The 24,565-nt window shown below is 31.8% G+C and overlaps 1 protein-coding gene across 12 annotated transcripts in view; it reads right to left on the bottom strand.

Annotated features, from left to right (window-relative positions):
- PPIP5K2 (diphosphoinositol pentakisphosphate kinase 2) overlaps positions 1-24,565 on the bottom strand; it is a 74,679-nt gene that overhangs the window by 6,730 nt on the left and 43,384 nt on the right. For 4 of the 12 annotated variants that reach the window (XM_045565593.1, XM_045565596.1, XM_045565595.1 and 1 more), the window contains exons 21-30: positions 24,160-24,274; positions 20,401-20,508; positions 20,199-20,315; positions 14,443-14,610; positions 11,960-12,133; positions 10,608-10,680; positions 8,957-9,076; positions 7,678-7,740; positions 4,043-4,183; positions 398-523 (exon numbers count right to left, since the gene is read on the bottom strand). In XM_045565593.1, coding sequence (XP_045421549.1) covers positions 398-523; positions 4,043-4,183; positions 7,678-7,740; positions 8,957-9,076; positions 10,608-10,680; positions 11,960-12,133; positions 14,443-14,610; positions 20,199-20,315; positions 20,401-20,508; positions 24,160-24,274 — 1,205 coding nt within the window. Of the gene's footprint in view, positions 1-397; positions 524-4,042; positions 4,184-5,822; positions 5,883-7,677; positions 7,741-8,956; positions 9,077-10,607; positions 10,681-11,959; positions 12,134-14,442; positions 14,611-20,198; positions 20,316-20,400; positions 20,509-24,159; positions 24,275-24,565 lie in introns of all 12 variants that reach the window. The other 8 variants (XM_045565599.1, XM_045565600.1, XM_045565603.1 and 5 more) reach the window with 6 other exon arrangements.

The raw sequence follows: 24,565 nt of genomic DNA, 5'->3' as shown, positions 1-24,565 counted from the left end.
CCCAAGAAGTTAAAGTAGAAAAATGCTGATAAAAGATTTCATAGTGGTATCATCAGACTGCAATGGAGAGAGTAAATATTATAAGGAAAGAGAAAAACTCCTTATATAAAATGAAGCCTTAGGCTCAATAGAAAATCAAAAGATTGAGAGTCCACAGTTTGGGGGAAAGTGTGAGTAGAAAACATTTTTTTTTAATAAATGTGAGGGGGGCAGATAACAGAGACAAAAAAATAAATACATATCAATAGACCAATAATATATTTTTAACACCTAGGATCATTATGGTCTAGGAAGTGTAATGATTCTAATTAAAAATAGATTTTACATTTAAAAAGCACGCTATTACTCCTTTTTGAGAGGAGTACAGAATACACAAACTCACACACACACCCCTAACCTGGTTTGCTGCTTGCTTTAGTACTCTTTAAGGTAGCTGGTGGTGTTGGGAGGATCTTGGCAGGTGTATATGTATTTAAAGATACTTTTCTTCTCATTGCTGGACTGGAACGTAAAGCTACAGAAGCTGAAAAAATAAACAAACATGTTAATTTAGTAATTTCCTGCCAATTCTACCTTAACATTATAGAAAATTTCTTATGACATAATTTAGTGACCCTAATACATGTAATAAAAGTAGAAAATAGACAAGGCAAGGTTTACAGAGTAAATTCAGCAAAATCATCTTTTTTATACAGACAGTTCTCTCATGGTCTTGGCCAAACAGATGTTCTGTTTATATTGTAAATAATAAGAATTTTAACAGTGCAATTCCAAGAATAGAGCAACAGACTTAATTTTATCCTGCCCTGATAGAAACTTAGGGTCTATAAGCATGGCAGAGGGCTAACGGAATAGTTTTATGGCCTGGTAACAGAGTCAGTAATCTTTAAGACACAGTCCCAAATTGCTTTTCTGTCAAAAATAACAAATCGAGATTTAGGGATGGTTTATCTATAACACAATGGTGTTTTAAGAATAAATTAACTAGATCATATATAAGTAATTAAATCAGATTATCTTCCTATATTACCCAGTGGAGATTATCTTAATGAGTGAAGAAATTTTAAAGTTGAGTTTTTCCTTTTGTTTTTAATCAAGGTAGAGAGTCTGAGAGGTATGAAAAGAAAAAGTAGGAATAATTCTTAAGTATGGAGTCCTTTGGGGAAGAACAGGCCAAAGTGGGAGGAGAAGAGGGACTACTGGTATGAGCTTCTAGATTCTTAAACAAAGGGAGATGGGGAGATTACAAAATTCAGATTTAAAATTTTGGGGGAGGGTCTGACAGCAATATTAAGTGTGATTCTGAAAATCAAGATACGGCCAGTTACGGCAAATATGCCTTTAGTGGTTGACACCTACAACAAATGAATATAAAGTTCAATGGCAGAGCTCAAACTAGTCACTAATGAAAATAATATATGTGATGAAGTCTTACAGTGCCTATAAATCTCTATACCATTACTTAGTTCTTCCTGCTTGCATATTTTTACCCTAATCTGTTAACTTCTATCACTAACTTATCTTAATTATTATTCCCACTCCTTTTTCTCCAATCTGATATTGTCACTGTCCTATTATAAGCTATATTCTCATTACCACAATATTTATTAATTTTGTCCCAGATGGGGGAAAAAAAGCTTTGAATGACAGAGAATGATTAACAATGTCTTTTCCCTTATTATAAACACCACAAAGTCCACATGGTTCTACATATATGATGCTACTTCCTCGACAATTTAGGGAATTCATTGTAAATAATGTAAATATAATAATTAATATAATTATTATAATATTATAACTATAATTAATATTAATTCTATAGCTAACCTAAAAAATACAAAACTCAGAGACTTCATCATAATTGGTACCCTATCTTATTTAATATTAGAACAAAAAGGAAAAAGACAGAGGCTTTAGAAGACCTGGGATTTAGTCTTGCTTGACCACTAACTAGCGATTTTCTCAACTGTGTCTAAGTTTTTTTCTTTAAATAGTAAACTGTTCTCAAATGAAATCTTAAATAAATTGCATTAAAGCAGATACTGTGGTTGGAGTAGCCATGAAAGACACAAACTCTAACCAGTCAGCATCCTCCCCTTCCTCAAGGAATTTCCAAAGGTTCTTGGGAATACAGTTTAAAGACCAATGAACTACATTATCCTGAGGTTTATCCAATTCTATGAACTGCATTAAGGACATTTACTTTCTCATCTAGTTCCCTTAGTAACTAATGGCATGAAATTTTAAGAATCCCTCATGCTAGAGGGACTGAGGTACAATTTGTGTCCATGATATAGAGAAGAGCTAATTAGAACAACTGGAAAAGGAATCTGGTATCTTTGCCTCATTAATGTATCTCCATAATACACTCTGATGAACTGAATTCACTAACCACAAAAATGAAGCTGTCATTAAGAGTAACATAGAACAAACCTTAAAATATTATCTTTTGTAAATATTCCACTAAAATTCTCTTTTTAAAATAAGTAGGTTACTGCTGCTATTCATTTACTGCCAATCTGCTAAAATCTAAATAGCACTGATATCTAACCTAAGTTCTCATTTACCATTTAGAATCTTTAATTTCTATTTTCAGATTTCAAATCCCTGCCCCAGGAAAGCAGTGAAACATCAAATATAAAATAAAATTTATTCAGGTTCTCTGCTGCTTTCTGAGGGAGGAGAATTGTCCATTTTCTCAGGTTACAGAGAACATAAAAGGAGATGGTCATTTTCTTGACTTTGACTTTATAGCTTAGAGAAGTTATTTCATTTGGAATATTATCAATTCTCAGAATCAGACACATATATATGCAAATTTTGAAATTAAAACCTACTTCCAAAGCCATCCCTACAGTGAAATATTTTAGAACATTCATATCAATATACCACTCCATTACCATTAATGATTGAAAGCTGACCTCTCCTATCAGAAATGGAAGACAAGTGAAAGGTTACTACATTTGCAGAAATGTAGGGGACACCATTTGGACGGAATACAATGTGAATAGTACTCTCTAGAATTATACTATGTGATGACCAAAGAAAAGGAAGAGAATAACAATAAGACATAAAAGTGGCATTCATTCCAAGAACTATAATATCTCATTTTATTCTTGGGCAAAATTTATTTATAGAAAAAGGAGAATGGTAAACAAACAAAGTTTGTTCATTTCTAAAATATAACTAGAATAGCAAGATTCTTAGCTACAAGTTGAGCACTCTCTCCCAAAACTAATGCTTTCCAAACTGGAAATTCTAATGTGCTGAGGAATCCTATGGAGTTGAAAATGACAACTGCCAGCTGACTTCTTACACCTGGAAGCCCCAAGCATTTACTAAATAGTGCACATGATGTTTAATGTGTTACCATTAAGATGTTTTCTAAAAAATAAGTTTTCAAAAATCCAGGTTATATAGCTTTCTTTGCAGAACAAAGTCAGCCTTTTATATGCTAATGTAACTATTAACATACTTCTCCAAAGGGAGGCGAGATATAATATAGTCTCCAAAATGTTTAGCCATGAACCCCTTTTCTTCACACACACAAATCAACCTCTTCAAAATATTTTTTGAGGAACACAATTTGAAAAACTGCTGTCTTGATTTCCTCTTTAGTTAAAAGCTCTTTCTCACTACTTACCAAAAGTGGTGAGGGAATGGGTGTGTATGTGTGGGTTAATGTGGATTGATATTTTGTAATTGTTTAAAAATTTGTTATGAAATGATATATTTTAAGATTTCTAGCAAATACAGCTTTAAATAATCCATGAATTTATATTTTGTTGACTTGTATTTCTGGGTCTTATTTTTTCCCCACTTTTTGTAAGAAAAAATATTTTGGGACAGAGTCAAAAAAAGTAGTACATTGTGCATTATAACAAAGAATTCCATTCCTAATAATGTCCCTTTATACTCCCTTCTCTCCTAAAATTCTGTTCACTACCACTACTTGAGTTTATGTTTTTATAATTCTTGTTCTATTCAGATAATATATATTACCCAATAATTAAATAATAATAATGAAGGTAAATTTTCCTACAACTTTCAGGGTTCTTCCGTGGAACATCACTTGATGGAGAAGCAATGGAAGCAAGAAATTCATCCACCTGCTTCAAAGATAGGGCATTATGAAGAGTTTCTAAAGGACAAATAGATGGCACCATGGAATACAATTCAAAGCCTAGAAGAGAAAAAAACAAAAACAAAAAAGAAAAATTGGATATTCTAAAAATTAGTAATTAAAAAGAAAGAAAATCATTGCTTAGAACTGGACAGTTTAGGTCTTTTCAATTTATCACATGCAAAAACACAAGATATCTGAAGTCATGACACCAGATGCTATGCAATATGGAGTTGGTACAAGATGTGACAAAGATTTCTTCTTAAATGTAAATCACATAGTACAGCATGCACATAATTTCATTCTATATTGGTAAAATCTAAGAATACTTAAAAGCAAACCTAGGGAAAAAAACAGAAAAAAATACAGGTTTCCAGTTTTTAATTTTTAAAGTCAGGTCTATTCAGCAGGTGAATAAACTGATGCCATGATGGGTCCCTGATGCCAGGATGCTAAAGGTAATTTCTTGTTGAAAAATAATTATGTAATTACTTGAGAAGAGTGATTTGAAATACTTTTGTAGGCATGTCAAGACAAACAATATTCTCTAGTATGATCCCCAAACAACATTCATTCACTTATGCTGGAAATAAAATTCCAAAACATATTTCACCTACCTTTACTGAATTAACACAATAATTGTATTATTGGAAATCACTGGCTGAGTAAAGTTAGGCCAAGTAAAAAGCAATACAAAATACAAATACATTCATATTTAACAATGGCACAGAAATACAAAAATTTCATAAAACAACCATGCAGATATGTATTAATACAGTGAAACAAAAGCACTTAAACACAGTTTATTTTTTTTTTAAAAACAGGATATAGGCTATTCCTTTTTTTTTTTTTTTTTTTAGAAAATTACCTATTTAAACTTTATTCAACTGAATGGCTTTTAAAATTGCTTCTATATGCTATTAAAAATAACAAGTCTTTCTACAACTATTCTTCCAAAAATTCAAACTAATTTTCCTCCAAAGAAATACTCTTAATGCTCAAATAAGTTTTATATAAAGTCCAACGCCATTAATTAAAAGGTGAAAGTTAATTTAATTAAACTCAGACTGCAAAACTCTTTTGTTTAATAGGTATGGGTTTTAAAATTGACTGATGTATGATTTATTTAAATTTTGGGGGAAAATATTCCCCAAATAACTGCCTAATTCTCAGCCAGAATAGGGAAACTTTAGTTAAAAGTGAACCTAATCTTCCTATGAAAATAACCAAAGGACTTACAAAACTGTTATGTTTGATTTTCAGGTGCAAACCAAAGCATGACGACATTACACATACTTTAGAAACAAAAACAAAAAAGAAGACTTTACCATAATAGCAGCTAAAGCACCTAAGTAAAGCACTAAAGAAATTAGGCTTGCATAACTGTTACATTTTTTAAAAAGTACAAGATTCATGCAAATAAGCGCAAACCCTTTCTTTGCATCCCGCTAAACTTAACAATGTGCTTTTTTCTCCTTTCCTCAGATTGTTTACAAGTCTTTTGTAACGATTCTTTTCTTTCATTTGCTTGCTATATTTTATAACAGGCAAATGACAATATCATATAATCAAGTTCCTCCAGACTGTATTTTTCTCTACTTATCTTTAGTAAACTTTTCCTATAATGCACAATGAAAGGGTTAGCGCAGCAATTTAAAAAGCCACCCTGCTGATATGTTTAGAAGCTATAAAAACATACCACTGGAGCCTAGAAATTCCACAGAGGAAACGGACCAGCACCTATAGAGGTGTAGGTGTTCTGCACAGAGGCCCAGAAAATAAGGTAAATCACTGTCAGAAGATACTTGTTTCACCATGTGTCTTGAACTAAAGATGAAGGGAGGGGTAAGTCCATGATATGTGTTAAAGATGGAAGTAACATGAAAAGTTAAGGGAAATAAAAAGTGAAAGGAAGAATCAAATGACAATTCAAAGGACAAATAAGACAACACAGCAATAAAAAAAGAAAAGAGAAATCTTAAAAGCCCAAAAGAAATATTTGTAGAATTGAAAGGAAAGCATTTTATATGCATTAAGTTGCATGTGTGTCAAATCCACTTTTTAAAAAGCCTAAACCAAAGGAATATAAATTATTTTCTGTTAAATTTAACAAAAGTATTTTTCATTTTTTAAAAATCTCCAGTTAAACAGATTTTTCCTAGATAAAATTTCAAATACTGGCTTTAAACACATAAGCATTCAGTACAAAAACTATAGTCTTAAACCTGCAATGTCTCTTCTTAGAATTTTTGTGACTTCTGTTTTTCTTGTGACTTCTGTTTTTCTTCTAAGAGGTTCTTAGGCATGTGGTTTCTTTAGAAGCTGCAGCTTCAAATAAAGATCTTTTTCTTCAAAAAGTATTATTTAAACAGCTACAAGGGAGGGAAAGCACATTAAGCTTTAAGGCTAAATTTTTACTTGCTGAGGATGAGATCTTCTTACTCCACCTTCAAGTGTTAGTGCACTGTTATTTAGATGTGTTGGTAAAGGATCCAGATGGGAGAAAATGACCATAAACTTATGCTGAATTCTTATTAGCTTCATAAAAGTTTTTGTAAGAACTGACTTGAGATTTTTGAAAGACTTATTTACAGTTAAAAAGAAAAAGAAAAAGAAAAAAAGTTCTGGGATAAAAGTACCTTCATTCCAAATAAAAGCAAAAACCTGTAAGTTTTCTTTTAAATCCTGTGAACCTGAATTATTTAAAAATTATCAGTAAATATTCCCTTTTGCCCCACAAGATCAAATTCTAAGTAATAAGTTGTAATACTACAACAATTATGTTTATAAATAATGGTCATAAAACACCTTCCTATTCGGCCTCAAAATTTGAATTTAACCGAATTGGGTTTCTAAATTTTAACCTAGTCTTCTTCCTATCAAGGAGTTTTCCAAATTTTAAGAAAAAGCAGTGGTACCAAAAGGAACTGGTTGCTTGATAACAGCAAACCATATTGCCACACGAGAACAAAGTGAATGCTGGACAAAGTTTTCAGAGTGCTCCAGACCAAGACGAGTTTTGCTTTAGCCAAAGAGCCAGGGATACATGATGTTACATAGTGAAATCTGCATCCCCTGGTTCCCAAGAACTTTTCAAAGACACACCTCATTTGGCTATTTGACATGGGTGACTCTGTATTTTTTTAAGTATCTCAATAAAACAACCATCTGATCAGAAAAGGAATTAGGAAGAAAAAAACAAAATTATTAAAAATTAAGTATAAAGATTATTAATTGTATTTTAAAAAATTGTGTGGACTGATCACTTGAGAAATTATAAAAAAATTTTCAAGTGTTAATTTAGTAGTGAACTCATCATCATTGTGGCCATTTAAAAGTTTGACAAATAATGCTAAATTATTGTCTGAATTTACAGGTGAAAAGGGAGCTAGACAGTATCAATAATTTGGGTGAATAACAAGTTGGAATTGTATGCCGATTGACATTAAGGACGGAGAAATGAATGATACTCTATACCCCACATTTTAAAATAAAAGAAAAATAAAAAAGGAGTGAAGCAGGGGAGTATCTTTTAAAATAAAAGCAAAACGTACCATTGGTTGGGTGTCGAGCAAATGAGATAGAAAACCTTTTAACAGCAGAACCGCGTGTGGCGTCTGAGAAAGAGAAAAACAGGTACCTGAAATTCGTAACAGCTACCAAAAGAACACTTAAAAAAAGGGAGAAAAACAAATATATGAGGAGGTTAGAAAGGTGACATGCAGAAGGGACAATGAGAGAAGGTAATAAGCCAAATACTGGTTAAAAGAAATAAACTAGCTTGATGACTGAGGCAAAGTGTTGAAGGAAATATATAAGAAAGAAAAGCAGGATGAACTGGCAATTCTGGTAAACCCATGTTTTACTGACTAAAGTAAATTTGTTGATATATGAGAAAAGTTTTATTTATTTATTGTTTTTGAGACAGTCTCACTCTGTTGCCTGGGCTACAGTGCTGTGGCATCAGCCTAGCTCACAGCAACCTCAAAATTCCTGAGCTCAAGCAATCCTACTGCCTCAGCCTCCCGAGTAGCTGGGACTATAGGCATACGCCACCATGCCCGGCTAATTTTTTCTCTCTATATTTTCAGTTGTCCAGCTAATTTCTATTTTTTTTAGTAGAGACGGGGCCTCGCTCTTGCTGAGGCTGGTCTCAAACTCCTGAGCTCAGATGATCCGCCTGCCTCAGCCTCCCAGAGTGCTAGGATTACAGGAGTGAGCCACTGTGCCTGGCCAAGAAAAGTTTTAAATAAAACTGATCCTGAAAGAGCTAAAAGCACTCTTCTTAACAAAAGGGACAAGCTTCCATGAAACTCAAAAAAGCATTCTGAATATTAAAACTTAAGGTATAGTAACATTAAGAGGATCTCCTTCAGCTAGGGATCCTAAAATATACTCATCCTATATTTTTATAAAAATATTGCCAATATATTTTCCTCTACGTATAAACATTCCATTCACTTCATTTTAATTAACCCAATATCAATAACTTAAAAAAGGGTTATTAACAATGAACAAAAGTTTAAAAGATCAAAGAAAAATTTATGGACTATCAGTTATTTAAAAGAAGAATACATATGATATAGCTCTAAATTTTCCATTTCAACAAACTACTTATTGTACAAGTACCATAAGTGTATCTACAATAAACTGTCTGATGAAACATGGATCCCACGTTGTAGATAACAGAGAGAGAGCACTGGTAGTCATTTAGGCAAAGGATGCTAGGATTCCACTTGAATCGGTCAGTGGTCTTAGACTTGCCTTTGAGAAATGCTCATGGGTGTGTGCATGGGTGTAGGTATGAATCTGTGTGTGCATGGGTGCACATACCATCTATGCAGCCAGAAGAGGTCAGCTTTTTACGATGAGTACGAGCATAATCCTGTAGGTTAGGTGCGCTTGAAGAACCCCCGAGCACTGAGGTGCTAAACAGGCCCGCACAGTGAGACCCTGATGGGAGTTAGAGAAAATACATACACAACGGGTGTTCTTCCATTCACATGGGGAATTCATGCAGCATGCAATTAAATGGCTCTTACCACACATAAGGCAGCCTTTGAAAGTGCCTTGCACAGGCTCACAATATGCTTGTAATGTCCTGGTGATGTCAATTTTAATACAATACTTCTAATCACTACCATTTATCATATGTACAAATGGGGTAATTTAACACTGGGCAAAGTGCTATCATTCAGGAAAAATTATATGTCTATACAATAATTAGATGAATACATCCTAAGTATTAAAAACACTACTGTAGAAATTAATTTAGGACAAGAAGGGACTCTGTCAATCACTTTGCAAGAGCAGGCCATATAAAAAGCCTCTCCTAGCACAAATTCAGTCATATTAAATGAATATTTTTAATGGATGTCTATAAATGACAAATTTTTCTTGATACTCTTGAATTAAGAATTACTAATCTTTCTTATGAAATAAACTACAACAAAACTTATTTGTGAGAAGACCAAGTCCTTTCTGGTCATTCACTTTAAATTTCTAATACTTAACAAATGACTTAAGATCTTAATTAGTAAGACCCCCCAATGAAACACATTATGAGCAAATAAAACAGCCAGTATAAATTTATAGCAAAAGTCTTTACATTCAAGCAAAACTTTCACCACTAGGGAAGGATTAAATAAATTTCTATCAAATATACAATACATTAATAAGAAGGGATAATATGTAAATTTCTATAAAGATACTGTGGGAATATTAAAAGCTATCATTACAAGCTATATGTAATTAACTAAAGAAACATCAAGTATGTAGCGATCAACACAGTTCATATACCTAGTATAGAGATCACAGTGCATATATAGTTATGATATCTATTTATACTTTTGTTAAATCTATTAAGACAACTATTTACAAAAAATAATATGCCATTACCTCATATAGTTTATCAACCATGAGATTAAAACCAAGTGAGTTTAGAAAGGTCTTTTCCAATGTTGCTTTTAGTATTAGCAAAAAATCAATTATGTTATCTATAAGTCAATAAAAAATAAGACTGCCACTGTGCATTAGTTTTGCTTTGGTTTTCTTCAAGAGTTGCTCAAAAGGAAAATTAATATACCCATATAGGGTTTGAATACTCCCCACTTCAAAAATCTTTTTAATCAGAAAAATAGAAAGTTCTTTTTTGCACACAATAGCTATCAAGTGGGAAAATAAAGCTTTCTTCATAAATTAACTTACAGAGTAAAAGATTAAAAACCAGCATTGGCAAGTGGACTAAGTGGTTACCACTCTGGGCATTCAAAAAGGTTACATAACAAAATTAAATGTTATTTCTTATTCATTTTATCAAAACTTAATTTGGAGTTGTACAACTCAACATTTCTCAACTAGTACACATTAAATAAAAACTAAAGCATAGCATTTGGTCATGCTTTCACCACTTAAGAGTTTTACATGTGTGCACAATAATGAATTTAAGAAATACATAGAATATAATTTCCTTTACACCACATACCTATAGTAGGATTCTGCTTCTGTTCCACAAGAGTTCTTGCTGTTCGCAGGTAATTAGCATTTTCAGATACAACCTGCATAAGGAAAACAAAATAAATGAAGTAAAACAGTAAAATAAATTCAATGTCCATACTTCATATGCAGCCTGTTCCAGACAGACAAAGGTTAATAAGCTGTATGATAAATATTAGTAGAAACACATAAACATGAAAGATCATGCAAGATCCCCTTCTGAAGGGAGGCCATTTCATATGAGGTCCTTGCAATGAAGTGGTGCGAAGCAGGCATTCAGAATGAAACATCATGTATGAAACAAGACAGATGAAAAGAAACGATTAATAGATTGATATAATTTCACTCTTAAAAGAAGCCAAATGCCCACTCTTAAACAGCTCCTGTATTTGAAGGGGGAAAAAACAACCACAAACAAAAGAAAAGGCAGACAGAGACTGTTGAGGTCACCACACAATTACTGATCCATGCATGGGCTTTATCAGAGTAATCTTTAAATATTCACAGCCTTAATGGATACCATAATCCCTTTTCCTATAATCAAATACATTATATTTCCAAAAGGAAATTGCTGAAATTATCAGAAGAGTCATGTGTGACAGCAGACCTTCCATTGTAATAAAAACCATAGTGTTTTAAGTTTCCAAATGTCATCACAGAAAGTCCTTCTGAAGTCATTTTATTTTGATCCATACTGTTGATGGGCACATATTCACTTTCCCCCTCTTATCTTAAAGAGAACTTTAAAATATACAGCTCAAAGGAAATCATATTGTATGTATCCCTGAAATTAAATACTTCCAGATAATAATAATAATGATAGAATAATGAGGGAGAGAACCATCAATATGAGATGTATCCTGTTAACACTGGGCCACATAAATTTTGATATTTTAAAAAATGTTTATATTCTCAGCAAATTCCAAATGGAATCTAATTTTTAAATTGTGGGGGAAAAGTTACTAAATTTTCTTACCATCAAATTACATAATTTTGTTTCTGAAAGTTTTAAAGGACAATTAAGTCAAAGAAAGATTTCTTTCCTTTTTAAACAATTTTATTAACAAGCTAAATTTCCAGGAGAAGAAAATTTATTAATTATTTTTTAAATCCTGGATATTTAAAACCTTCTCAGTAACAATGCTAAACACATGCAATGTAAGTGGTTTCTTTCCCTCAAATATTGTCAGATATCATAAGTATTTTTAAATGAACTCAAAATTAAAAAACAGAAGGATTTACTCTGATGTGAAATATAAGGGATTAGATGTCCTCAAAGACAGCTGTTTGTTGCTCTGAATGCAGGGAGGAAAAATGTTTAATGAAGTAAAGTTTAAAAACCTGTTGCCATGAGCCAAAAATACTGGATGTGAAAGCCAATGATTTGGGGGAGACAGGGGAAGAAGTGATTTGTTCCCCTGATCTGCGTCTTCGACGCCCAGTACCCACACCACTGGTATAATGCAGCCAGGTACCAGTACCCTCTGGGCTAGACACACTCAGGGGGCTCTCTTCCTGGAAGTGAGAAAGGGGGCAAAAAAAAAAAAAAAAAAAGCAGAGCATGCAAAGTTAGATACAACAGAGCCAAATGACCAGAAAGAAAAAAAAATACAGTTTGTTCGTATTTGCTTATCAATTTTTTAAAAACTATTAAACAGCAATTTGGGAGCCAAATATTTCAATATTTGAGAATTTGATAGGAATGACTTATAAATCTAATTGCATGTGATAAGAATTATTATCTTATTACCTTAAAACACATAAATATTTATACTGCTTAATAGTTGTCCCTTCCCTCTTAAAACTGGAAGATATTAGTTAAATTTCTTTTTTAGTAATTTTTTAAATATGAAAGTATTCTGCTTAATTTTAGAGATTATTTAGTGCTATTTTTGGATGAACTTTTCAACCCAAAGCACCGAAGAATTGTGCAAAGGGTTAAAGAGATTTCAAAGTATATAACTTAGAAAAGAAAATCTGTCAGACATTAAAAAAAAAAATTCCGAGATCCTAAGATAGTCTCAAATTGCATTTGTTTACACTTTCAAGCTATCTATTGGTTTACCCCCTCCAGAGATTATTTAGAGTTCAGTAGGCAAAACATGCAGCAAACATTCTCATTTTATGTTTGCATGTTCAGGTTTCAGACAGTGAGGACACAGTAAAATCTACTTGCACAAAATGAAGAGAATAGTCTTTTTCTCTGTGTGTCTTTTGGAAGTACAAACTTCTGATATCCATGGAGATGATGGACGCTGGAAAATGTCTTCAAGGTTTTACTTGAATAATTTACTTTATGGAAGTAAAAGTTTAGCATGGCATAGAAATAATTTCTTGAAATCAACTGTTTAAGTATTTATGAGAAAAAGGTTTATAAATGTGTTCTGTGTTTTAAAAGTTAACAAGGGCAGCGATTTTGTTGAAGATTTTACAAATATAGGTGAGTTACAAAATGGAGATAACAATACATTTTTTTGTATCGGTGTTATTTATATAGGCTTTTTGGAAGGCAGAGAAAAGAGTTTAATGGTGAAATTCTGAACACTTTGATTAACTGCAGACTGACTATTTGTTCCATAACACATCAAAATCACTGCCCTCACACAAATAGTAGTTTAAGTTATATTAATATAGGTTATTTTCTTACTTTCTGAAGTTAAGGATACCTGAACATAACTTCAGATTTCTCATTTTTCAATTAAACTATAATAGAACAAATAATCCTAAATTCTATAATTGTTAACCACCCTCTTTTTCTTTTAACCACCTTTTATAATTTAAAATATCACATTCAGGAGAACCTTAACTAGAATATAATTTCCATTATAAAGTTATAAAAATCTACTTTATTGACAGATGTTTTTCTATACAAAATTGCCAGATTCAAACACATGTATATTTGAAATTTGAGAATCATAAAACACTTATGTTTGTATAATTTGGGGCTGTAGAAAGCAGCATAATTTCTTTTGTTGTTGTTGTTGTTTATATTTTCACCCATCAACTGCTAAATAATACTACAGCTCATTCTTTAGACTTTGTTTATTTAAGCAAAAAAACCTTTTTCTAACTTAAAAGTTGATGGTTCTATCTTAATTCCTTGCTTTATATTTTGACCAGAGCATTTAGAAAACATTTATAAGCACTGACCTCAATCAGTGCTAGAAGACTCATCATATAGAATGTAAAGATGACGGAAAATAAAAGTTATTTAAAAAGTATAAAAATGTATACAGATGTTAAAGCTTTACTTAAGCTTCATTCTATTTGCTCAACTGTCCTTTTAAATGTTATTTTAGTAGTTATTTAAATATTATTCTATTACCGAGCATAAGAATTAGTCTAACCTATTTACTTACAGATCTTGATACAAAGGTAGTACATTTTTCAATAATATCATCAAATTTTCAAGTTCCTATACAGACTTTGCAATCAAGCTAACAATTTAGAACTTCACTTCTTAATCAACAGTGTCATTGGAATCAGTTATTGCTAAAGCATCTCTGGCAATCCCTTTCTATTTTTAACCAAAAATTATTCCTGATCCATTATATCAGACTTTTTAAAAAGTTTTTCACTGAAGAATAACCTGAAGCAGCAAAACCAAAAAAAAAAAAAAAAAATCAGCTCATAAAATTCTTAGAAAGGCCTTATTATTTCCTAACTGCTCCTATCTTTTTGGAAATTTATTTGAAAACTGGACAAAATTGACAAAAATTTGTTAGGTTCCCAAGTTCCATAATTAAAGCTGTATTTTCTTTTCTGTTTTATTAAAATATAGTTAGTTTGTTTTATGAAAAACATGCTCTGACATACACACTTACTTCATTTGTAGCAATCTTCCTAGATCTTGGAAGTGGAGACTTCCTGTGTATATGAATCGGCTCTGATACCATTGGTTTAAACAATATTACAGCTCGATCAACCTCATCTTTTTTAGAAGTACGTGGTTCGTCATCACCATCAGTTTTAGAAGATCTCCTGCCTTCATTCTGTGGGCAAAGAATACAACACACTTTTAAAATTTAGATTAAAAACACCTCTCCTGATGAACAAATTCATACCACCACTGGTATAGTCACTTGAAGTACACGTAAAAGTTTGTTTACTCAAATGAATTAATATTAATTGAACTCTTATAACAGCCTAGTATTATGTGAGTACTGTGAGAGAAATAAGAGTCTCTGATTTCATAAAATACATACATTCTATGGAGAAATTAAACAGTAAAATGACAATTAAAAACCAAATAAAACAAAGTGTTTAGTTAAATTTCATCAAATGCCCAAGTAGATAATAATAATAAATGGCAGTTAGAAAGAAGTCAGTTTTGTTATACAGGAACGTCATCAACATGAGTATGAACTAAAACAAAGTTTGAATTTATAAATTTTAGAATATTTAAATCTATTCCAAATATTTCCAATAAGTGTGATGATTGCATAAAAAATAACAATCATTCGACAACCCACTAAATATTTACTGAGTATGTACCATGTGCCAGGAACTGTACTAGGACACAGATGAATACAATATAGTCCCAGATTGGGAGACTCTCACACAGACAAGTTAAAAAATTTCCATCTGTAATAGAATAGATAAATTGGGCCATAGTCATACAGTAAAACATATTTTAATGCAATAAAAATGGACAAACTAAAACTAAATGCAACTACATTGATGAATCTTATAAATATAATATTAACCAAAAGAAGCCAAGCTGAGTATAGAAAAACCCTCATCAAACTAAGGGCTACAGAGAATAAAAAAGAAGTCCTTTGAGCAGGTAAGGGATATCTAAAACTTGAAACAATCATCATAGTTATTAATAAAACATTAAGAGTGTCCACTATCACTAAATTTATTCATTTTACTAGACATCTGTCATCATTAATGGATATGATCATATACATAGAAAATCCAAATGACTCTATGAGTAAATTATTAGAATAACAGTATATAGCAAGTTTGCTAGTTATAACATAAAATCTTTACACAAAAATGAGTTAAGGCCAGGTGCAGAGGCTCATGCCTGCAATCCTAGCACTTTGGGAGGCCATGGCAGGAGGATCACTTGAGGCCAGGAGCTCGAGACCAACCTGAGCAAGAGCAAGACCCTGTCTCTACCAAAAATAGAAAAATTAGCCAGGCACGGTGGCATGCACCTGTAGTCCCAGCCACTTGGAAGACTGAGGCAGGAGGATCACTTGAGCTCAGGAGTTTGAGCTTGCAGTGAGCTATGATGAGGCCACCACACTCTAGGCCCAGATAACAGAGTTAGACCCTATCTTAAAAAAAAAAAAAAAAAAAATTAAAATTCAATATGATGGTAACAAACAGAAATGGTAATTTAAATAAACCATTTATGATAGCATCAAAAACTATAAAAAAACCTAGGAAATAATCTGACAAAGAAGTTAAAAAAATCATAATTTTAATAAAAAAATATAAAGTATAGCTAAATAAATTCAGAAATATATCAAGTCCTTAAACTAGAAAACCCAATATTGCAAAAGTGTCATTGTTCACAAAATTGATCTGCAGAATTAATGTAATCCCAATCAAAATCCCAAAAAGTTCTTTTCAGAACATTAAAAGATGATCATAAGATATATACAAAAATGCAAGAAACCTGAAATATTCAATGTAATCTTGAAGAAAAACAAAGTTGGAGGTAAGAGACAAAGAGAGCAACAGAGCAATACTAACAGTTTAGAAACCAACCCACAATATATGTCTACAATACCAGAAGTAGTACTGCAGGCAGTAGGGAAAGGATGAACAGTTGAATATATGGTTCTGGGACTAGTTAATCATAAAGGGAAAAAACCAAAACTGGACTACATGCACATCACACATACTATATGCAAAAAAGTCAGTTTCAGTGAATTAAAGAAATAAAGAAAGAAAATGATGCCAGATGAAAGAATTATTGCAGGAAGGAATAAGAAACAATGGGAATGGAAAATATGTAGGTAGATTTAAATTGCATTGTAAGACATGCTCTAACACATGTAATTATTTCCTTAAGAAAATATGCACATACATTCTAATAGGCCACTATTTTAATACAATATTCTAAAATATTCAAATATTCCAAGTCTAAATGAATAATGACCTGTGGGATTTAAAATATATTTTCTAACATATATACACTTAAAATACATGACAATAATAATAGGTGGAATAGAGAGTAAAAAAATCATTGAGATGTTTTAAAATGCTTACATTGTCTAGTTAGTAGAAGTGTTAATTTATATTAGAATTCAACAAGTCAGGAATTCATGTCATTAGCCCTAGGGTAACCAACAATTCAAAGAAGAGTAAAAGAACAGAATGTAAAATTATCAGGTATCCTATTGAAGGGGAAAAATACTTAACACAAAAGGCAGCAGGAAGTGAGAAAAAAGAATATAAAATAGGTAGGACAAACAGAGAACAAATAGTAGAATGGTTTAAGATGATATAATAAATCCCAAATATATCAATAACAGATTCTACAAGAGAAGTATTAATACATTACCAGCCACTAGATGTAATGAATTAACTTCTGTCCTACACATCTAGAATGGTATTAGGTATCATCCTTGGGACAACTGAGAATTCTATATTCAAAGTGTTCTATATTGTGTGGTTCAGATGAAGAACCTATGAAAGGCTAATAACACTTAAAGGGAAGAAACATGATTAAAAATAAGAGGATATTCTTCACAATGAGAAAAGGATTAATCTACCAAGAAGACAAATCAAAATATCATTAGAAATATACACAAACAAACTGAAGCTCAACATCAGCTAAGAAGGAAAAATCCTAGTATATAGCACAGGTTTTTTTACTAATATATACCAGCGCTTCCTGGCCACATCCTAGGAATAAGAATAAATTAGAAACAGATCAGCTTTTCCAGTGACTAAAAACCCATTTTGAATCACCATAATCACTAACTGAATTAAGATGATCTAGGATTACTACTTCTCTTTTAGATCCCCTAGGCTAGCTCCCATCAAAAGGAAAAGTAAATCCTACTGGAAGAATACTACATGAACTACAACTTCAAATTATCTCTGCAGTTTTTAATATTCAATGTCTAATATCCCATCAATAATAGCCTGGAATATAAGAAAATATCAAAAATCAAGAGAAAGAAACAAGATGGACCCACTGGTGATCCAGATAATGATGTCATCAGCTACAAATTTTATAATACCTAAAATTAATATGTTCATATAATTAGAAATGACTAAAAATTTCACTTAAGAAAGAACTAGAAATTATAAAAAGAACCAAATAGGAATTCTAGAGCTGAAAAACATAGTAACTAAAACCTACTTTTTGTATTCTAAAATTAAAAACTTGATGAGTAAGGTTTAACAGCAGATTAAAAATAACTAAAGACAGAATTAGTGAACCGGAAGAGAGGTACAAAAAAAATATTGTGCTGAAGCTTAGAGAGAAAAAAAATGATAAAAAATACAGAGAAGAGTATAAAAAAATACATGGCCAAAGGGTTTAAGACACATGGTAAGTAAGCCTTACACATGTGTAACTTAAATCTCAGAAAGAAAGGAGAGAATGGGTATGGAGTAATTATTTAAAGAGATAATGCCTGCAAATGTTCCAAAAAACAACAAAAGACATCAAATCACATGTATCGGAAACACCATCAACCCTAAGCAGACATATCAAAATAAAACTGCTGAAAATGTAAGAATCAGATAATGTCGAAAGCCTCTTCAAGAAGGAAAAAGAATTTAAAAAGAGAGCAAAAGGAACACATAAGAGATGAAAAATACAATACAAATAAGGTGGTGCAATTAACTTAAATTTAAATACATCAGTAATTACATTGAATGATTAAATTTGCCAAGTCAAAGACCAAGATTATTATAAATATAGATTAAAACCCCAAACCGAAATATATGCTGCTTACAAGTCACACATCATAAATATAAGACTATAGAAAGGTTAAAAGTGTAAAATAATTTTAAAAAATACATCAATAAAAAGTTAAACCAAAACAAAGCTGGTGTAGCTATAATACCACAGTGGACTATAAGGTAAGCATTTTCTAGGCAGAAATAGGGACATTTCATAGTGAGAAAAATATATAAGGAAAATATAAAAATTCCAAATTTGTATGCATAGCTTCAAAATGTGAATCAAAAATTCTCAAACTGTAAGGAGAGACAATTGAATCACAGTGGAATATTTTTACACATCATTCTAAGTAATTGACAGAGCAAGAAGACTAAAAAATCTTTTAAGATTACAGAAAACGTGAACAATACTATTAATAAACTTTACCTGACTTGTATTGAACACTTGTCCTGAATAAAGGACAAGAGAAAATACATACTTTTCAAGTGTACATGTGGCATTTATCAAAAATTAACCATATGCAGGCCCATAAGGCAGTTCCCAATATATTTCAAAGCAAAGAAATCATACCAAGCATATTCTCTCTCAAAAGTGGAATTAAGCTAGAAGCATCTGATAATAAAAGCTTATATGTAAAATTTCCATATGTTTGGAAATTAAAGAATCTCTAAACCCAAGAATCAAAGAAAAATCACATGGAAATTATAAAGTATCTTGAACTGAATGATAAAACATACTTGTGTGCTGCAGCTGAAACCATGCTTAGAGGAAAATTTATAGCTCCAAATATTAGAAAAATAAAACTTGAAAATACATGGTCTCAGTAGCCACCAAAATAAGGTAGAGATATGTCAACAAAATAAATCCAAGGAAAGTAGAAGTAAGGAAATAGAAACATAACATGAGAGGTTAATGAAATTTAAAGACAAATGCACAATACAGATAATCAACAGGGGAAACTGTCGGTTCTTTGAAAAGACTAAGAAATCATAAATCCTTGCTGATACTCAAGAAAAAAATGAGAAAAAGCACACAACAAAGTTACCATTATAGAGAAAGGGACACTACAGATCTTACAGACAATAAAAAGATAATATAAGGATATTATGAACTGTATTCCCTAAATTTGAAAATTTAGATAAAAGAAAAGCATGACTTACCAAATGGATATAAAAAGAGAAAAATTGGATGATATCAATTAAAGAAATTAATTAAAGAAATTGAATCTATAATTTAAAATATTCTCATAAAGAAAACTCCATATGTGATGACTACCAAACAATGAATTTTAAAAAATACATTAGGGAGAAATAACACAGAACTTATATAAAACCTTCCAAAGACAGAATTTAATCCTTAATACTGTAAGGATTAAAATGCAATAATTCTTGCCAAGTGCTTAGCATGGAACAGTCCTCAAGTAAAATAACAACAACAAAAAAACCAAAATGAAAACTATAGTTATCCATTCTAAACACTGGGCTTAAAATCCAAACAATCTAAATAAAAGATAAAATTCAGAAGTATGCTAATATGCATAAAAATGCTGTCTACCCAAATCATACCTAAAAAAATTTTAAGCCATTTTGCTACTTAGTAGTTGAAAGAATTGTTATTTAGTACATAATAAAAACTCTTATAGAAACTCCATAAAAATCTAGAATGAAAGTAAGCAAGCACTGAAACTTCTATCTTCATTACCTCTCTGGAAGCTGGTCTATATCCATAACCAGATGGTAAATTTTTGTCTTCTTCACAGCCTTTGGCTCCTGGACTAAAGTGTAATTCAACATGAAAGCGTTCCTCTGAGGAAAGATCCTAAAAAATATGACACAAGATTTTTAAAATGAGAAACTTCAAGCTATTTATTTCTGGAACCACACAAATCAAGAGCTCTGTTTACCTTGTTAGGATCCTCATAAAGCATGATAACAATCTGAGTCATGTAGTTGAGTTCATTGACAACGTTTAAATAATCCATAGCTCGTTTCCACTGTTCATCCTTTGATTCCTGAACAAAAGGTATATAGGGCAAACATTTTCTCATACTGCATTACTTGAAAATCACTTTATTGTCACTATGGTAGCTTGTTTAATCCTCAGTGATATCATAAAAATAAGGTGAATACTTATATGTACAATCTTTCAAATAATTCCACTATCTATAAAAGTCTTAGTAAGTTACCTAAGCTTGTTTAATTAAAGTATTAATATTTACCAGTACTCTTACCTGCAGTACAGGTTTGAATATCCCTAATCAGAAAATCCAAAATCCTCCAAAATCCAAAACTTTTTGAGCACCTAATCAGATTTTTGGATTAGGGATGCTACATTGGTAAGTATAATGCAAATATTACAAAATCTGAGACACTTCTCGTCCCAAGCATTTTGGATAAGTGATATTCATTTTTATTAGAAACTCTAGTAACTTTTTCTTTAAAAAAAAAAAAAAAGGCAGCTTATACAAAGTAAAGAATAAACACTGTCTTGAAATATTATACCCATTACTAAATTCTGAGGGTAAGGGACAGGTTTTAACCTTATAAGTCCCAACGTACCTAATATAGTATCATGCTTCATAACCATAGACTATTATAAGAGTAGTGCTATTTTTTTCCCACCATCAGATACATGCCTATCTATAGTGATATTCAAAATATCACAGCACAAGGCGGCATACATAAATTCTATTGATCTTACCATCTACTTCACCATTCCTTCATCTTCATTTAGAGAATCATTGGTCTTTATACATGTAATGATAGAGAATCAGAACTGAAAGGAAGCTTACAGAGTATGTACCACAAGCATTCAAAGTAGAATATTCTACCTGAAAAGGTAAAACTACTCAAAATACCAAGTCTATAGTAAACAGTCAACAGGGGCTATTTAGATCATATATACTACACAGATAAATTTCCTTCATTGCATATATGTAATAAACATTACAAATACATAAAAGCACTCAGCATCTTTTTGTATACAGTAACAGTATACAATATTTTGGATTTGGATATAGAATGTGCCTTGTTTTAAAAAATAAATTATAAGACCACATACTATTTATTTTTTTAAAAATTCAACATATATTTCCTTTTATTTTAGATATATATTCATAAACTAAGCAATACTCTGGTAAAAAGTTCATGTGTGCGTGTGTGTGTGTGTGTGCGTGTGTGTGTGTGTGTGTGTGTGTTTGGGAGGTGACATGTGCAAAGATATGTAGTTTTTCAAAATTGATAGGAGAAAACATAGATTAGCTTAGTATTATTGAGTTCCACTAAATATAAATTATTATAAATGAATTTAAATTAAATACTGAAAATTTTCATTAGATGAATAGATCAATTAGACTTTGTGATACTACATTATTAAGAACATCATCTAACATCCAGTGCAGTGGTACAGTTAGATTTTGCTAGGTCTGCTCTAATGAACAGACAATATTACATAATATTTAGTAGTAGCTTGCAAAATATAGTTAATATGTAAGAAGCCTCAAAAAACTTTTTTAAAATTAAGGCCCATTACACATATTCCCTGAAATCTTTTTTATAATCTTATTTCCTTAACAAACCTTAAAAAAAATCTGTTACAGAGAGGTATATTTTGCCCAGTGTATTTGTAATAATCTAAAATAACAATTGGGAATACACTGAACAAGGTTTTAAGCATATTACTTCCAGATTCTTAAAAGGTTAATATAAGTTGGAATAATGAAAACAAGACATCATTTTGGTATAGATTTTAAATTTCACTTTAGTAAATACATATAATTTTTTTCCCACCTGGAAGCATAGATTTTTAAAAGAATGGAATTGTTCATTTTTGTTTTAGAAATGCAGCCTGAATTCAATATATGCCCAATAAGCTCTAGCTCCACTGCTACCACCCTAGTCCAAATGATACCATCTTTCTTTAGACCACTGTAATAGTTTTCTAACTAGTTTCCTCATACCCACTCTCACCTATTGTCCACATGGCAACCAAAGCCACTCACTTCGCTGCTTAAAACCTTTCAATGGCTTCCCAATCCCCTTATAAGGCACTGGCTCTTCAACCATATCTGTTGCCATTTTATCCAACACTCACTGCTATGCTCCAACCACAGGCTTTCTATTGGGTCCTACAGTCTTCATGTTCTTTCTACCTTCTATCTACATGTAAGAGGGTCAAAAAGAGGACGACGTAAGAGATCTCTCTCTTCTCTTCAAAAACAATCCCATGATTACTACTGGATATACAAGCTCTTACTTTGCTAATTAAAGGTCATTTTTTTCATTCACTCTATCTTTTATTAAAGCTCCATGAATCTACGTTTATATGCAAGAATGTTACTTTGCTATGCCTTTATGGGACAAAGAAGAAACCAAAACAAGAAGAAAGTACATATGGATTTGAAATTTTGATTGAAACAAACACTGAATAGCCTTAGGGTTACTTTGGTAATTATGACCAAGGACCAATAATAAGATAGACTAGGAAACAAGAGACATATCATATCATCATTATACATCTCAAGGCCCTTTATTTTAAAAGTACATAAGAAAACAATTGATTTTCTTTTAAAGGTCACTTTGCATACAGATGTACACAGGTGTGTATATTAATATATACATAGAAAAACAAAGGAAAATTCTTATCTTTTTGCTAGTTTAGACATGGCTAATTTAGATGAGATCCTAGACTTCAAATTTATGCTGTAACAGGATAAGACTAGAAGGCCCAGCACTAGGGGAGAAATGAAGTGAGTTTGCATGTGGGAAGAATATGAATTATTGTGGCCAATGGGCATTATTGTGGCAGATTGTATTTTCCAAAGTTGGCTGCCACATATATTCAATCCTACATATTATTCTCACAATGTGACAGTGATGTGGGTTATTTCCTGTCCCTTTGAACCTGAATAGATCTCTGTGACTGCTTCAATCAACAGAGCTCAACAGAAGTGACGCTAGATGACTGTGAAGTTAGGTTATAAAAATGCCATGTACTTGCACCTTGCTCACTTAGGAAGCTCACTCTTGGAACCCAACTGCATTATTTTGAGAATGCAGGTCAGATGAAGAGGCTACACGTAGGTGTTCTGGCTGTCAAGTGCAGCTGAGGTCCTGGCTGACAGCCAACATGGAACACCAGATGTGAGAGGAACCTTTGAAATGACTTGAGTCCCAGCTCTTGTCTGATTGCAACCTAATAGAGACCTAAGTGAAACTGCCTAGTTCATCCAAGTCAACCCTCTGAACTGTGAGTGATAAAAATGAAATGATTGTGGCTGTTTTAAGTCACAAAGTCTTGGTATGTCATAACATAACAGGAGATAAGAGACATACTGTCTAACCAAACAAGTCCTGTCAATTCTGACCCCCAAATGACTCAAATTCATCAGCTTTTCTTTATTCCACTGCCACCAGTCTATAACATCACCTAAAATATCTCATGTTATTGTTTGCTTAAATGGATCTTCTCTGAAGGAAAGAGAACATGTCTTTATCCTCAAAATCTAGCCAAGTGCTTAGTATATAGCAGACCCTTAAGAAATAACAAATAGTAAAAATTAATGATGAATTACTAAAATTTTACAGTAAAAATAGCTGAGTTAGTGATTTGATTACAAATTCAAGGAAACATATTTGTTAGATTGAAATAACATTCTACTTACATTGCACAAGGCACCATACCGAAGAATAGATAGTAAAGAATGTACATGACTTTCACTGGTAAAATATAATCTAGTACGGACATGACGCTCAGGAGACAGAACACCCCTGGAATACCTAAAGTTATTAACAGACAGTGTTAAAACATAACCATAAAATCAAAAACTTATTAAACACTGAGATTATTTTGTAAAATTGAATTTAACCTTACTAGAATTAAAAGACCATAAGTAAATCTATCACTCTTCCAATCACAATTGAGGAGTTATATCTTAGTAGATATTCCTCTAATATGAAACTAACTGGAACTAACTAGGACCTCTGAAGAGTAGTCAAAGAAGAAACAATACTAGTCAAGTTCACCGTAAATAAGTCATTTTAGTTTCTCTAGTAGCAATGAAAGAGGTC

This window comes from Lemur catta, chromosome 12, assembly GCF_020740605.2.
Source record: "Lemur catta isolate mLemCat1 chromosome 12, mLemCat1.pri, whole genome shotgun sequence".
NCBI lineage: Eukaryota > Metazoa > Chordata > Mammalia > Primates > Lemuridae > Lemur > Lemur catta.
Note: the sequence above shows the minus strand (reverse complement) of the source record. Positions and strands in the feature narration are given on the sequence as shown.